Source organism: Ostrea edulis, chromosome 6 (assembly GCF_947568905.1).
Source record: "Ostrea edulis chromosome 6, xbOstEdul1.1, whole genome shotgun sequence".
NCBI classification, from domain to species: Eukaryota; Metazoa; Mollusca; class Bivalvia; order Ostreida; family Ostreidae; genus Ostrea; species Ostrea edulis.
Window position 1 is genome coordinate 68,954,922 of NC_079169.1, and position 17,773 is coordinate 68,972,694.

Here is a 17,773-nt window from a genome sequence, read left to right on the forward strand (position 1 = left end):
TAAAAAAATCTGGAAATATTTTTTTTGGTCTGTATCCGAACTTGACTTTTACTTTCTTACACCAATATGGCGACCTCCGGTGCGGCTGCAACATGTGGTTCGTCTGTTCTGTCGCTCACATTTAATGAGTGTACCCATTCTAAGGAGAAGAAAACTGTAATAGCTCCATTCAGGGACTCAACTACATTTGTTGAATTTTTTTTAAATATATATCATGACTATAAATTAAAAAAACAATGAATGTTCAGTGACAACAAAATCAGCGACATCGACAGCGTCCGTGACTCCATCATGTGTAGATCCAGTATTACTTGCTCATTTCCAGTCGAAGTTCAATACTACAGTAGTGGTATTGGCAGGAATGACATTTGTTGCATATGTACTAATGACAATGCATCAGTTGATGTGGAACTCAAAAGAAATTCAAAACTGTATTGCCATTGTGTGACACATGTAAATCTGAGGGGAAACAAGGCGTAGTGGCAAGGCCGTTCTAAAGTGTTCATTAAAATCAAAAAAAAAAAATTGACCTACCGACACTATTTTTTTCCAGCAGGTTACAGTAAACACACCTATTGTTTTTTTTTGGCCCGATCACTATATGCTAAGTTTGGCTTTGTTCTGGAGTTGGAATATATAACCCTGGTGATCATGAAATTTACAATTTTGGTAAAGGTCCTCCTGCTATACATCACTATGCATTTAGTTTTTCTTTTCTTACAGATGTACAGTTCCATAGATTTTTTTTAAAATTGATAAATTTTGGGCAGCTTTTGCCCATCCTGAGGGTCAGAGGGTGCTGGAGTCACAACATTTATCATTTATATCACCCGTGTCCCAAAGATGCTTCATAACAAATTTCAAAATATATTGGAAGGGTAGTTATGAAGAAAAAGTTAAAAATATTCAAATGTTAATGGATGATGGTGGATGCCGACCGATTAACTACAAGTTGTTGAAACATATAATGCTCAAATTGTTTTGCACCATCTCTTTGAAGTTTTCAGTTACTCTTTTTAACATGCAAATTGTCGATTTTTTAATTGCATATCATAGATTGCGTCAACTCTTGCATTTGTTCATCCCTTACCAATCAAAAAGCATGTCAACTCCTGAATTGTTTGTTCAACTCTTGCAAATCATGTTTGATCTCTTGAATTTTACACCTATAGTCAATGATGTGACATTTCACCTCAATTGAATGCACCCATTTTCTTAAATCCTCTTTTCTCCTGATAATCAATACCCATGTGCACCTTTCAATTACTAATTCTTCAAAAAACGAGATGTTTGTATAACACATATCCCCCCCCCCCCCCCCCCCCCCCGTGCAAAATTGAAAAGGGTTATACACACACATCATTTAATTGATGGTAGTATCATCAATTCAAATTATTGAGCAGACAATATCTTCCTATGTCAAGAGTGAATTGACCATGTGACCTAAAAATCAATAGGGGTCATCTACTCCTTATGCTGTACCAGTGTATCAAGTTTGGTGTAAATCAAGCAAATAATTCTTAAAATATAGGAGACAATATATTACTATGTCCAGTTCAACTATTGACTTTAGACCTCAAAATCAATATGGGTCATCTTCTCCTGAAGATATACCAGTGTACTAAGTTTGATGTCTGTCAAGCAAAAGGGTTATCAAGATATTGAGTGGACATTATATTACTATGTCAAGTTTGACCCTTGACCATGTGACCTCAAAATCAATAGGAGTCATCTTCTCCTGAATATACACCAGTGTATTAAGTTTGATGTCTGTCAAGCAAAGGGTTCTCAAGATATTGAGTGGAAAGTATATTCCTATGTCCAGGTTGACCCTTGACCTTTAAACATGTGAACTCAAAATCAATAGGGGTCATCTTCTCCTGAAGATGTACCAGTGTACCAAGTTTGATGTCTTTCAAGCAAAGGGTTGTCAGGATATTGAGCGGACAGTATATTCCAATGTCCAGTTTGACCCTTGACCTTTGACCATGTGATCTCAAAATCAATAGGGGTCATCTTCTTCTGAAGATGTACTGGTGTACCAAGTTTGATGTCTGTCAAGCAAAGGATTCTCTAGACATTGAATGGTCAGTATATTCCTATGCCCAGTTTGATCCTTGACCATATGACCTCAAAATCAATAGGGGTCATCTACTCCTTAGGATGTACCAGTGTGCCAAGTTTGATGTCTTTCAAGCAAAGGGTTCTCAAGATATTGAGCAGACATTATATTCCTATGTCCAGAGTAGATTGACCCTTGACCTTTTGACCTGAAAAACAATAGGGATCCTCTTCTACTCATAACCAACCCACATATGAAATATCATTATCATCAAGTGAATGGTTCTCAAGATATTGAGCAGACATGTGGTCTACTGACCGACCGACCGACAGGTGCAAACCAATATGCCCCTCTTCTTTGAAGGGAGGCATAAAAACTGTTCGCATGACATGAATGTCCCCACCTGCAGTAAAGTCAAATGTAGGAAATCCATCGAAGTATATCATTAAATGTGGTATTCAGATTGCATGTTGCACTTTATGGCAGGGACATAAAAACACTAATAAAGAATAATATTCAATCTTCTGAGAGAACATCAACATCATGGCATCCACCAGAACAAAGAACAAAATGGTAAAAAGGTCAGTTTGGTCCCAGGCCCCGACTTACTTAATTTTTACCAAGTGTTTTAATATGTGTCAGTAAAAACAAACTAAATAGGTACTTCCGCTTTTATAGAAATTTATGTGATAGTTTTGGGCCGAAGCCATTAGTCTTTTATCAACATTTTAAATTGTTTTGTTAAGTTCCTGTTCCCTTAAGATTTGAAATTCATTAAATATATTCACTCACATGTGACCATATATTGAACAACTTGAGTTTTAGCTTACTCTGATCCAAAACAATTAAATTACGCAGTCAAATTTTTGGAAGAAAAGCAAGGATTTTGCAATTGGGAATGGGAATGTAACTTGGGACCTACACTGAGCACTGGAAAGTCCTTAATATGTTCTGGAAAACTTGATCTGCAATTTTAGGCCCACCTTAACCCCACAATCCAACACTGGTGAAAAAAACAACAACACCAAACAAACACACCCCCATCCCCCAAGCAAGAAAAGGAAAACACAAAACAAAACTTGAATCCACTCAACTTGGGAATGTTTGCATGTCAATGATTTAGCGTGGCACTGCTATTCTTGACCCCCCCCCTTTTTTTTTTAAAATTTCTAATATACATTTCCATGTACTGTACAACTTTGAATCCCCATTTCAGCTCAACTCTATCCCAAGGGGCCATGACTTGATCAAATATGTACATTACACGTCTCTATCCAAAACTTTGATCCCTTTCCTGTGACCCTACCCTACCATCTGGGGCAATGATATGAACAATTCTAAATCTACACCCATTAAGGAAGCTTTATGTAAGCTTGGTCTTTTCTGGTCCTCTGCTTCTCGACATTTTAAAAAGATATCACCATATTTTCACTATTTCTTAATTATCTCCCCTTTGAAAAGTATGTGACCATTCATTTGCCCTTTTCTCAAAGATGCTTTATGGCAAGTTCAGTTGAAATAGGCCCTATGGTTCAGGCTCCGGGATCATGAAAGTGTCTTAAAGTTAAGTCAAAATTTTGACTTTAAATTAAGATTTGAACTTAGCTAAGATTGCTGACTTAAATGGATCACAAAACGAACTTAAGCAAATCTTAACTAAGATAATTGTCTTAACTTAAGTCTAAGTCTAGAAACTTAAATTGCTATAGCAACAAGGAACTCTTTTGCGTAGAGGTAGCGAAAAGATATAAAAAATAAATGACTTAAACAACATAGTCAGTGTCTAAAACGTCTAGTTTATGATCACTAATGCTGACGCAGGCACATACATGTACCAACACCCCCCCCCCTTTATTAAAAAGAAACTTATTTTCGTTATTACATACATGTGCATACAAATTTTGATCTATTGACCCCGTCGCCTCCCTCTTTCTAAAAGTAGTAATGAATGAAAGTGGAAATGTAAGAGTGACCAAAGCGATAATTTTATTAAATTCAATGCCTTTATTTATTTTGTCGACTGTGTACGTACATGTAGCAAAGAAGGATAACTCTAATTAATTTCAAATTCGGGCTCGGACTGCACATTATTCGTGTGCAAATGCAGAGTGCAAGTAATGATTGTTTTCTTCTTCCACATATTGTCAACAAACTCAGTCAGGTAAATACATGTACTTTTGTAGTCGTAACTTTTTAGTGAAACGGTCGTACGTGCTACTTTCACATTTACATCTACTTTACGAGCTACGATGAGGCAGTGGAACGGACAATCGGGAGATCAATCCTGCGATATTTTGATCACATAAGTCATATTTATGCCTACATATTTGAAAACGCCCGCTCTCAATTTTTCTAGGCTAGCGTTGTTACTTTTCGATTACATGGATTTGACTTTTTTCCCCTGTAAACAAACTTTATGTCAATACTCTGCTAATAGAAAAACATTTTTTCCCCCATTATATGATTTTCAACGTCAAGATCCTGTTTTCGATCTACCGACAGTCTATTGTTTCTTGAATAAATGATTTGTCCGCTTCATGGTAAGAACAGACATCTTCAACGACGGACATCACGTTAATTTTCTCTTACTCGCCTCAAAAATGCAACCAGCACGGCCATTTTGAACGAACTTAGCGATAGTCTTAGAAAGTTAAGACAGCTCCAAGGCAGTCTTAAAATTTCAGACAAAATACCAATCTTAAGCCTAAGTGATTTTTTTGTGATCCACTTTAAGACCAGTCTTAAAGGACACATCTGGTGTTTTCAAAGTATACAGAATTATATGCATTTTGTCTTCCTTATGCTTATAGAAATTAATTGTAATAGTTCGTTCGCTGAAGTATTGCGATAATTTGCCACAATACGGACTTAAATCTAAGCCCCGATTTCTAAAAGCCTAGTTAATTAGATAGGTAGTCACGTGGTACAGTGACGTCATATGCGACCTTCGTCGATCAACTTGTTGTAAAAGTAGTGTTAGATATTTTTAAAAACTCGGGTTTTAGGGGCCTAATTTATTTACCATGGATAACATTTATTTCGATGTCTTATATCTTTTAGCCACCAGTGCATACAAATAGCGACCCAAATGTAGCGAGAAAAGCGAGTATAAAATCTGCATAAATTTGTGAGTAAATAATGTTTACATCGGATCCCTGTCTAAACACAATTTGGTAATGCCATTTCTGTAAACAACTGTAATTAGCGTTGTTGCTTTTCTAAAATAAACAGTGCAATTATTATTAAATTTATTTTTGGAGAAGTTAGATAGGCCTAAATTATGATACGATTATGTATATCATTGACAAGTAGGCCTACTGTCACGGGTGCATTTCGAAAAAGAAAAAATAATAATAATGATCAAAGTTATTGTGAAAATCACAATACTTTTAAATTATTTTATTAAAGCAATTTTATTAGGCCTAATCATTATTTTTTTGTTATCAACACGTTGTTACGTAGGAAGTGGGAGCGCGGCGTGCTGTTGTTGTAAACACATACGCATTCCTAAAAAAAAATGAAAGCATTATAATTCAATTCAAAGTCGGGAAATATTATATTTTATTATTTATAATTGAAAGTTCAATTATCTTTAAATTTCTTTTTTAAAACTACCAGTTGGTAGACACTGCTAGCAAAGTTCTGCCTATGTTGTTACAAGGTGAAGGTCAGTTGGTGCGAGTGTGTATTGAATTCGAGAGCAGAACGGAAAGCATATGTCGTAGGCCTATATGTAACCGTGCGTAGCTTCGATAGAACCACTTTCTCGCAGTTTATCTACGTATTTGTCCAAGTGCTTGTTAGAAAAAGTACAGGGACAAATTTTACTGGGGGGGTTTTATGGCAAAGTCGGTGTGCCGACAAAAAATATTCACGTCTTGTCCCTCATACCTTCCTTCGAAAAATTGATAAAAACACAGTCCAAATCCTCTCTACTGACAGCAAGTACACCCTTAAACGGCACAAAACACCCTAATGCAGTGTTATTTACAAGCTTTTAATGTGATAATTGTTTGTTTGTCAATTAAATCTAATCTGTTTATGAAATGGCTATCAACTGTTTTCAAATCTTCTCGCTTGAGGTCGCATATGACGTCACAGATAATGGCGCGTAAAATATAGAAGAAAATATGCATATCGCAAGATTTGAATTTCATCGCTTTCAAACTCGAAAACTACGCAAACTGTTTCATTTAAAACACATGTAAAGTAGTTTTAGGCATGAAATGAATTAATTTTGCTGAAAAAATTAAAAAGTTTAAAAACATGCGATGTGTCCTTTAAGATTTAAGTGCAACTTTATTGATTTAAGACAATCTTAAAGTTTAAGACAGTTTCATGATCCCGGAGCCTGGAGAAGTGAAAAATGTGTAAAGTTTACGGACAGACAAAAGGCAATCAATCAAAAAAGCTCATTTGACCTTATAGTTTAGGTGAACTAAAAAACTACTATTTCAAAGGTAAATGAAATGTATACTAACCAAATCCATCATCTCCCACAAAAGCAATACTGGAGAGATCTTCTCTCATTGTGATGTCTTCTGGGCGACTCTGGTTCACAGAAAACTGTGCATGCATATCCAGGTCACTAAAAGGGCAAAACAGATGCATACAAAAAAGAGTCTCTTTTAAACAAACTTTCAGGCTAAAGAAAACCTCTCATTTTAAAAACGTAATCTTAATGCCAGAATTAAAACTTCTACGAAGATAAGATGAAAGGCTTCTTCCTAACTTTATAGTCATATTGGTTATGATGATGAAATTGGCATAAGGGGTGAAACAATCCACTTCCCTCACTATATGAAACATATCATATGTTATTAAAAATAAGATTATTCTTCATACATTTTCATCGATGGTTTTTTGATATTTCACTTCGATAACAACATAGTCCCTGTATTCAAAATTGTAATGAAAAGAATAGCAACACCAACTATGTAAACTTAATCTGTCATACAAATTGACTAGGATGAATTGATTCATTTTTTTAAAATCCCACATTATCTGGTACTTAAAGAATATATAAGAGTGTCAACATTTTCTGGAGACAACACTACTTGCTGTGTGTTTGCTATATCCCAAAGGATGGACATATACACTTGCCAATGCGGCTCCTAAACTCAAATTCTTATAACCCACTCATCGACCTTAAAATTCCATTTTAATTTTTGAACTTTTAACTCCAAAGTTTTATTTAGGGCTATTCCAGAAATAAATACATGGGTGTGTGTGTGTGTGTGTGTGTGTCGGGAGGCACCTTTTGTATATACCAAGCACCCATAAAAACAAAATAAAAAATTACCCCATGACCCATCAAATTGATAAACTCATTTTACAATGACCCATCTAATTAAAAAAAAAAAAAAAACTAACCAGACCCACCACAAAAATATTTTTAAAAATGAAAACGGTACAAATCTCGCGAGGTTTTCGGGACAAACATTCTAGTCAATGACGCGGTAATGCCTGTGCGACATTGTATCACAGTAGTTCTGAAGAAACGATGTCACATCAACAATCAAAGGCATCTATGGCGGGAATGTTGGAAAGATTGGGAGTCCAAACGATGCTATCATCATGAAATGGGTATGGATATGTTTTTCCACGAATCGTTCGTCTTCTAATGGAGCCCGCACCCGGAGGCCTCTATATCACCATCACACTGACTGATAAATATAACGCATCGGTACCCTCGTATAAATCAACTAAGGTTTGCCAATTTTTATTAGAAAACGGAATACCTATTGGTTTCAAAATGTTCCCAAAATCGATGCACTGTAAACTGTAATAATCTACAGAACAGAGTTCGCCGCCATCACGTCCAAAGGGACCCTACTAAACGCGCCTCTAATTTGAAGAGTGCCGTAATGGAAAGTTATGCGCTGCAAAGAGCGACAACTCGAATAGTTCTATGTTACTTCCGATTTCGAAAGCAGCATTTCGAGAGCATGTTTTCAATTTTGTAACCAACACGACAAGAGCGACAATAAAAATATTCTGAAAACCCAACACCCACGTGGCACAAAATAAAACAATAGAAACTACCCACTACCCATAATAAATATTTTTTTAACAGTCCAACGACGGACCAAATAAAATCTGAAAAAATACGACCACCCACACAAAAAAATATCATTTGCCGCCCGACCCCCCCATTTGATCATTTCTGGAACAGCCCTTAGTTAAAGCAAGACCCTGCTGCTAATGAATCTACAACTATTTGCAACTTTAGGACTTGGCTAATACGCATGCGCTAATGAGAACCTTCAACTTCTGTATCCAATATGGCACAAATTTTGACGGTGTTTTTTAAAAATAACTATTTTTTCTTCGCAAATAATTTAAGAAATAAAGATTATGAATTTTAAATGTCAATTTGGATGTGGGGTTATTGTTTTTAATATGGGCACCTAAAATTGTATATACAAGCTTTTTTTCCTCAAAGATCTTGACCTTTGGACCCCAAAAAATCAATAGGGTTCTTCCTCCTTTGATAACAAATCTCCATGTGAAGAATCAAATCAATAAAGCAAAAAATGCGGCCGGTTAAGGGTGCAACAAGTCACCTTAAGACAGTATATCAAGGTAACATTATGCTATGGTTTGATTCATGATACTTTACATTACACAGCAGTTCAGTATAGTATTCCCAGTCCAGATTAATTTGAACTGTCAAATTTAAAAACATGTTGTAACAAGATGTGTTTGTGAAACACAAATGCCCCCGATAATGGCCAAGATCACAAGGGCAAATAACTTGGTACCAGTAGGAAGATCTTGTCAAAAGAAATGCTCATGTACAATATTAAAGCTCTAATAATTTACCATTTAGAAGTTATGACCAATGTAAAAAAAATATTAAAAGTAGGTCAAATGTCAAGGTCAAAAGGTAACAGAAAGGTCTTGTAACAAGGAATACTAATGTGAAATATCAAAGCTCTATCACTTATTGTTCAAAAGTTATTAGCAAGGTTAAAGTTTTCAAAAAGTAGGTCAAACTCCAAGGTCACGGGGTCAAAAATGTTGGTACCCACGGAAAGGTCTTGTCACAAGGAATACTCATGTGAAATATCAAAGCTCTATCACTTATTGTTCAAAAGTTATTAGCAAGGTTAAAGTTTTCAAAAAGTAGGTCAAACTCCAAGGTCACGGGGTCAAAAATGTTGGTACCCAGTATTGTACCGAGAGGCAAGCATATTGTTGCACCCCAGAGGTGTCTTAAAAGCTAAAAAAAAAAAAGAAAAGAAAAGAAAAACACTAGGTTCCACATTGTGTATCAAGCTCACAAAATAATCTGTGATGAATTGAAACCTTGGTGAATTGTTTCACCCCTAATTGACAAATTCTAAAAGCTATATTTGCTGTAATGTTTGTCAGACTTGAACAATTTACTTGAGATCAGCTAGAGTAGTGTCAAAGTCGTGGAAGTTTTCCTGTAGTGTAATGGCTGCTACGGCAGCCTCTCGGTTCTCCTCTGGCAAGTCCACCACTCCAGGACGGAAGGCCATCTTAATCTTCACAAATGCCTCATTGCAGTCTGCCAACAAGTATTTGGCCTTACGAGAATAAATTCTTACCACTCCTAGCAATAAGTGACCAGAGGTCCTCAGTGCTAATTTGACCTACAATGTAACACACATATATATATATATATATATATATATATATATATATATAAAATTATTCCAATGACACATGCGATAAAACTAAAACATTTCTTTCAAGTGTAGCAGTAAATGACTGCTACATTTTTTTCTTTTATTTTGTTCCCTTTTATATATGATCCAGAATTTGCTGTCAAAGAAATTCCCTTGCATATGTCTAAATCTCAATAATTTGAGTTTCACGCTTTTTGTGAATGAAGAATAAAATGATGTTGCTAATGATCATACGAGTCTTCACGAAAACATTGAAAACTTGCTAGCCAGTCGGACCAGTGAATTGTCTGAATTTACTGGCCCCCTAAATTTTCACATGTTTATCACATACATTATGGAATGCATTGTAAAATTGTACAATTAATATACTGAAATTATGGTTATTACTCGTATTCATATCCACCCTAAGACATCCTTTCTGTCGATACCAGAAAAACAACACCATACACGGTATTTTCTCTCTCTTCACCCGCAAACAAGACTACAAATTCACGCATTTTTCACAAACATGAAAACAGCCCGAGTGCACCTTAGGAAGTAGCTTTCTCTACGAACATCAAATGTAAATGATTGATTAATTCTATAAACTATAGAAATTGTATAAAATCAGAGATAACTGCAATTGTCGAAGTTCAGTTTAATTGGACAATGCAGTAAAGCAGCATTTACCGGTGTGCGGTGCGATATAGAACGCGGCCATTTTTGTTGTTTCAACAAGTTGTTCGTTTAATATTCAAGTGATCAACCAGGACTTGAAGCTAACTTTTTATGTCACCAGTCCAGCCGGACTGATGGGGTATAATTTTAATCAGTTCGCAGAAAAAATTACCAGTCCAACAGAGTTTTCCAGAAATAATCAAATATATTTCGTTGATATTATTAAAATGAAATTTAACTCATTATGCCTCAGACAATAGTGTAACACTTAAATGTGGGATTTATATTTACGAATCAGATTCGTCTGATTGATCAAACAGATCGAAGCATGCCAAATGTGTATGAAATTTCATATTAAGTATATTTTCCAAAATGATGCTTAAGAAAATTAACCAGTCCCATCGGACTGACTAAAACAAATGTATGTCAGTCTGCCAGACTTTTAGCCAGTCACAGACTGACGGGCATATGTTAATTTCGAGCCCTGTCAACATACAAATTATGTTAACAACAAGAGGTACTGTGAGCAATGCTCACTAAGAATACCCCCCGCTTACCCCAATCTCCCAAAGGGTGTTGGTAATAGGTATAAACTACCTCTTTTCTGAGTGTTGCTACTTCAATGTCCAGTGCACGTGACCTTTGACCTTTTGACCCCAAAATTGATAGGGATCATCTTCATCCCATGGGTAGTCCATATATATGATATGGTGACTGTAGGTGGAAAGGATAACGCTTTAGAGCCCGGAAACCATATTGCTACTTCAATGTCCAGTGCGCGTGACCTTTGACCTTTTGACCCCAAAATTGATAGGGATCATCTTCATCCCATGGGTAGTCCATATGTTTGATATGGTGACTGTAGGTGGAAAGGATAACGCTTTAGAGCCCGGAAACCATATTGCTACTTCAATGTCCAGTGCGCTTGACCTTTGACCCCAAAATCGATAGGGAACATCTTCATCCTATGGGTAGTCCATAAGTATGATATGGTGACTGTAGGTGGAAAGGATAACACTTTAGAGCCCGGAAACCATATTGCTACTTCGATGTCCAGTGTGCTTGACCTTTTGAACCCAAAATCGATAGGGAACATCTTCATCCCATGGGTAGTCCATATATATGATATGGTGATGGTAGGTGGAAAGGATAATGCTTTAGAGCCCGGAAACCATTGCGTCTACAGACGGACGGACAGACAGACAACCCGATTCCAGTATACCCCCCCCCCCCCCCCACAACTTGTTGCGGGGGGTATAATTACAAGTATAGTTATCATTCTTTACGAAATAAACAAACCACAATGTCCAAACACTTACTTTATGTGCTATTTTTTTTAATTTATTTTTATTTTGATGGCAAATTGAAGCAACTAAGACATTTAGAATATCTAAATCCAACATTATGTTTAATGTCATTTACAAAAAGTCTACAAGCCCATATGACTTCCTGATTTTTAATTTTCACTGACTCGACCGTAAAATTCACTGGCCTCAGTCTTTGGACCACTGAGTTTTCGTGAAGATTGTACGAGATCCTTTATTATGAAAATTTCCAATACTGTATATATATATATAAATATATAAATTGTTTTTGTTGCACATTTGTGGACATATCATTACATCTATCACATAAGATGAGGTAAAGTATATTCCTGATTCATCAAAACTGCAATTTCATGAATAACAGTTCACTTCATAATTTATGTTATCTTTAATAAAGTTACAAAAATATACCTTTGGCTGCATAATTGCCTCAACACTGCTGTCTATGTTGGTTTCAAACACATGGGCTTTGGTTAATTTCTTATCCCAATGTGCAGCCAACCAAATTCGAGCCAAGGGACCCTTTTTACTCAGGACAAAGTGAGCATAAAACATGTTGCTATTTACAGGATATCTTCACTAAATCCTGAAAAAAAAAAAAACAACCAGATTAAAAATAATTTTATAAAAGTAATCAACTTCATACTTCTGTCCTGAAATTTAATTCCATTTAACATCACTTCCTGGTTTTCAGGTCTTTTAATGCAATCACTAAAGTAAAACAATTTTTTAAATCAGGTTGCTACAATTTATGAACTTCTACAAAACAAAGTACAATGGTTATAAAAATCAACACATGAAATATTAAAGCTTAGGTTGCTGCCTTAAATTTTGCCGCATTAATAATTAAATCTACAATGAATATTGACAGTTAATTTTTAAAACCATGTATCTCAGCCACTATTTTGTCTTATGGGTACCAAACTTCTATGAAAATTTATGAGAAAATGTTGAAGATTTCAATCCTAGTTACCATTTCCTCATGCTAATTGTAGTTAACACTCCAAATAAATTTAAAGGTAAAAACTAAAATTTAACTCCACTTGTCATTCTATTCATATGAACTCTCTTTCATATTTCAGAACTAAATAGTGAACGCAGCACAAGTCACACATTGTTAAAATATTTTTTCAATTTGACATTTTTAAAGGACAGGAAAAACAAAATCAACTTTCACCGTGGCAAGATTTACAGAACGCCATTTATTCTCTGCCTGAACACATCTCTGATGAACAGTTTAAGAATTAAGATAGCTTTTTCATTATCCATCCTCAGAGGTTTTTTTCCTTTAACGTATAACTGGTATCGATAAACGGTACCATTCCAAATGCCCAAAATCGTTGATTTCCCCCAATTTTGAGATTAAAAATTCCTAATGCACTTGCCGAAAAATTAACTGCTGACATCGTAATTTACTTAGTCTGAAACATTGTACGAGTTATCTAAAATGTTCACTTCTAGTATTAAATTGAAAGTACAGACCATGGCAGTGCGTGTGTATTGTAGAGCCACGATGATTCCCTATGTCTCACAACAGCAAATTTTACCGTAAAAAAGTTTATAAAGAGATGACAGCTTCTTGTTTTGTTCTCTTTTTTTTTTAAATCATTTGCCGATACATTGGTAGAAAATTCCCAATTTGTTTGATTTTGACGCTATTTTTCCCAATTGAATGGGTACCGGTACTAGTGGGTAGAAGATAATCGCTGATCCTAACATTTAATGTTTCATTTCCAGTAAAAGATGCGTTTATTGGAGCAACATCAACACGAGACCAACCTTCAAGATCGAGCTGCAAATCGTGATTATTGTCAGATTTTCCATCAGAAGTTTGTGTCTCAATAGCTTTCATTTTAACCATGTGAAAACTTTAATAAAACTTTCGAAAATATCATTTGACCAATCAAATACAATCTTAGAAATAGTTCTTGTTGTTTTACTCAAAGCAAGGCCTAAGTGAAAACCATAAATCATTCAATTGTGAAAAATGACAATAGTCGCATGTAACAATGACGGACCTCAAAATTCAACGCGACAATCTGCACGTAGCAGTCTAAGGGTTAATACTTTGGAATAAGGCCCCAGGGTCGTTAGAGTTGGTGATTTCAGCATAAATTAAGCTAAATAAATATATATATATATTTTTTTTTTTACAAAAACTCAGTAATGCGAAAAGCAGTCAAATACCATTAATTAGATTAATAATTTACAAATAGATCATGCCAGATTAATACGATATTGCCATTTAAAAGATGGAATTCTGTGTGTTTATGTGCTGACATAAAAAAGAAATCGAATCGGAATGGCGAGGCGATGACTTAATAATAAATTCAAGTGATGCTTCATTTGTCGGTGTTAGGGCCGTTTAAACAGCAATGGTATCGTATTAATCATGATCTATTTGTAGAATAATCTTCCAATAACTGAATCCTCGTGTCTTGGAAGATAGATCCGCGAAATAAAGTTGTAAGAGGTAGGTAAAGCAGCAACACCAGCTGAATTCCCACTTTTCAATATGGAGTCTGCTCCGACTCTCCCCCGCACATGTCACAGTATACAAGTGGGGGTAAGTGTCAGAGGAATCTTTGGATTAATATATTACATGAAATACATTAACATTTGTTAAGAAAGTAGTACTTTGAACATACAGGTCCATCTGAAATGTATTCAACTGAAAATAAAATCATCAAATGGAATCATCCCTAAGAGTTCTTTTGACATCAGAATATAAATGGTTTGATGCATTAAATACAATGAATAGAATCAGGATATCTCATACACAAGCATTTCACGTACATTACACAAGAAACGATACATGTCTTTTGTTCCTTTAGTTGTCAGATAAGGAAATAGCCAAAAACAGTAGAAATTGTGTTTTTCTTTCTCAAATGTTTTGCATAAATATAAGAAATACTACACCAGGACACTGAGTCTTGAGGATTAAGAACATTTTAAACAACCCTTTTCATGTATTGGCTATGAAATGCAATCATATGTACCGCATATTTCACTATACATGTGTTGGAATTAAAATGAAAAGTCCAGATATAACAAATAGTATCTGATGGAACAACAAACTTCGAAGATCAATGAACTCCAAGATAGCAGAAGCTTCATCACTGAAGATGAACTGAAATATGGCTGTCATCAATACTGCTAAAACGTAACAGAGTGGAATATGATACTTACTAACTCAATCAGTTTAATTTGCAAGTACAGTCTGTTGATGAAACGTATGCAGGCTACCGCCGCATGTTCACATTTTCCCTCTAACTTCGGCACGGCGTTCCAGACGATAAATTGCGTCCAAAATGGCGTCACTTGTTGTTTCCCGCTTCAAAATTTCGTTCAAAAAATTTGGCGGAAGAATATAGTTCATATTAAAGACTTGTTACTTTTCTCTTAAAAGTAATAATTTTAACACGATCAATGCCAAAGATTGAATAAATAAATGATATATAAAATCATAAAAGATATAATATATAGTTCCTATCATCTAAATCATATCTTGAAAGGAGCTACTGCATAAATTTTGCGTATGAATTTTATTTGTTTATAAATAAATCATTCATCAATTCGTTCACAGTTTAGTTTCATTTTCGCCTTCCTAGGCCTTAGCATCGTCGTATTATACTTATAACAATCAGTTTCTATATTAAACAAAATATTTCATACAGTTTAAATGAGATATCTTATAAAATATATGAGACATCTTATAAACTTTCTTTTTTTTAGATATTTTATAAAAGTTACAAGATGAAAGGCGAAGATAACGAGCTGTGATCAATGAAAGGTGAAGATAACAAACAGTGATCAATCTCATAACTCCTATAAGCAATACAATATAGATAGTTAGGCAAACACGGACCCTTCGACACACTAGAAGTGGGATCAGGTGCCAAGGAGGAGTAAGCATCCCCTGACGACCGGTCACACCCGTCGTGAGCCCTATATCCTGATCATGTAAACGGAGTTATCCGTAGTCAAAATCAGTGTGCCAAGAACGGCCAAACAATCGGTATGAAACACGTCAGACAGCATTTGACCCAATGATATGTTGTATTGACGAACTAGATCGTTATAACGACCATACACAGCGGGGTTAAGGTGTCCCGAGTAAAATAACAAGTAATAACAGCATATTCATATAAAAGTAAAATTCTTTCAAGCGTCGCACATTTTTAGTAAAAATCGTTTGTCAATACATTAACAAACATCGTATCACGTGGGGAAATCCTTTGCTTACCTATTACGTCGTCATGTAAGTGACGTAGAGCTATTTTTATCCGCTAGACTTTTAGTTGTTTATCACCTCGTTCCAGGTGAAAGATACACTCAAATCATTTGCAGCTTGGGCTTGATATGTCGACATTAATATGGTAAATTTAAAGAGTGATACAGATCGGTACAATATCCTCTCAAATATAACAATTTCCATAATCTCAACTCAAATGTTGGGCATTTTCCACATTCACATCCAAATCGTATCTAAACGAGGCAAAATATTGTACCTTCCGTATCAAAATCCTAAATCTGCAACTAGTTACCTTTCTGAATATGCCTAGGTCGAAATAAAATATCGTCATCTTTCACCTGTAACGAGTCGATATGTACATACGTTGGTTTTCTTTATTCCAAATGACTATACACATCGGGGGCGATATCAAGGTCACAAAGTTATGTAAAGATTACTTTACAGTCTTTCGTTCACATATTATATATAAATATATGAGACTTATATATTATTGAAGAAATTGGGGGGGGGGGGGGGTCATCTGACAAACAGATTAAAACACATACAGCTTGAACACTAGATAACGGCAATAAATAGCGAGAAAATATTATGACATTTTCCCCGCGATACAACTATAGACCTGTACGTCGTGACGTACTTTTATATTGTGACGTCATATAGTATGACGTGCACCGAGGTACATTTTATGATGATTATTTTAACTTTACTCGGGACACCTTAACCCTGCTGCGTAGCATTTGCGAAATGCTGACTTCAATCGAGACTCTTGAAACCCCTGTATCATCAACTTGTTTGTCAGTAGCTTACCTCGATTTAAAAACTGACTATATATACACAGAACAAGCTCTTGCGTATCGAATCAGTTGAGAGATATAAACACCATAGTTGCAGGTGATAATGGAATGTTGCTACATAAATGGGAAGTTGGCGATGGAGAAGCTGAAATAATCCTGTTTGTCACATAGTTGAGTTGTCAGTTTGCCGTTTATTATGTCTACTTTCAATAAAATATCTAAGTATGTTCGCAGAAGTGGACGACTCTGTGGTGTCTTTTATTTCGAGCTCACTTGGATATATAGAATCGACATATGAATGAAAGTTATTATTGTTAATAGACAAAACGTCGTCGATATATCTAAATGTCGAATTGAAGGCTACGGCAAGAGATTTTTTCTTCTCAGGTACAAGTTTTTAAATAAATTCTGCTTCATATGGATATAGAAACAGGTCGGCTAACAAAGGAGCACAATTCGTGCCCGTGGGAGTTCCAACAGACTGTTGGAAGACCTGATCACCAAAGACCACGAAAATATTGTCAATGAGAAACTCTAGCATATTTTTAATTTCAAGTTCAGAGTACTTGTGCGTGGAATCAGTGTGGTGTTTAACAAAGTAAGTTTTTGGATGACTGATCACTAGATAGGAATATTTCCTTTTACCATTTTTGTTGAAGAAGCAACTGTCTATGATGTCAAAAAGTCTAGTCTTTATTTATCGTGAGGAATGGTCGTGTATAGTGTTGAAAAGTCATAGGTTTTGATGTTATTGATTTGAGTAAAGTTTTGTGTTAAGTAGGGCCATAGAAATATGTCAGGAAAAAAGCATTAATAAACAGATCAATATGTGACAAATTCTGTAAACACAACCCTTTTATACAAAAACAATATGTATATATCATTAAGTGCATATTGACCTCTTATACATTTTTCACCAGACCGACAGTCTCTACATCAACTCTGTATCACGTGATCAAATATCAAGATAAAAACGTATCGTGTATGTATAAATCGTTGAATTGGCACGATATCCAGATACC

At 35.3% G+C, this 17,773-nt stretch overlaps 1 protein-coding gene across 1 annotated transcript in view; it reads right to left on the bottom strand.

The window, feature by feature from the left end:
• The window catches only part of LOC125683331 (double-strand-break repair protein rad21 homolog), a 38,504-nt gene extending 23,255 nt beyond the window's left edge, over positions 1–15,249 (bottom strand). The window contains exons 1-4 of the mRNA XM_048924375.2: positions 14,892–15,249; positions 12,114–12,288; positions 9,455–9,684; positions 6,544–6,650 (exon numbers count right to left, since the gene is read on the bottom strand). Coding sequence (XP_048780332.1) covers positions 6,544–6,650; positions 9,455–9,684; positions 12,114–12,257 — 481 coding nt within the window. The 5' untranslated portion in view covers positions 12,258–12,288; positions 14,892–15,249. The remainder of the gene's footprint in view (positions 1–6,543; positions 6,651–9,454; positions 9,685–12,113; positions 12,289–14,891) is intronic.
• Positions 15,250–17,773: the final 2,524 nt, after the last annotated feature.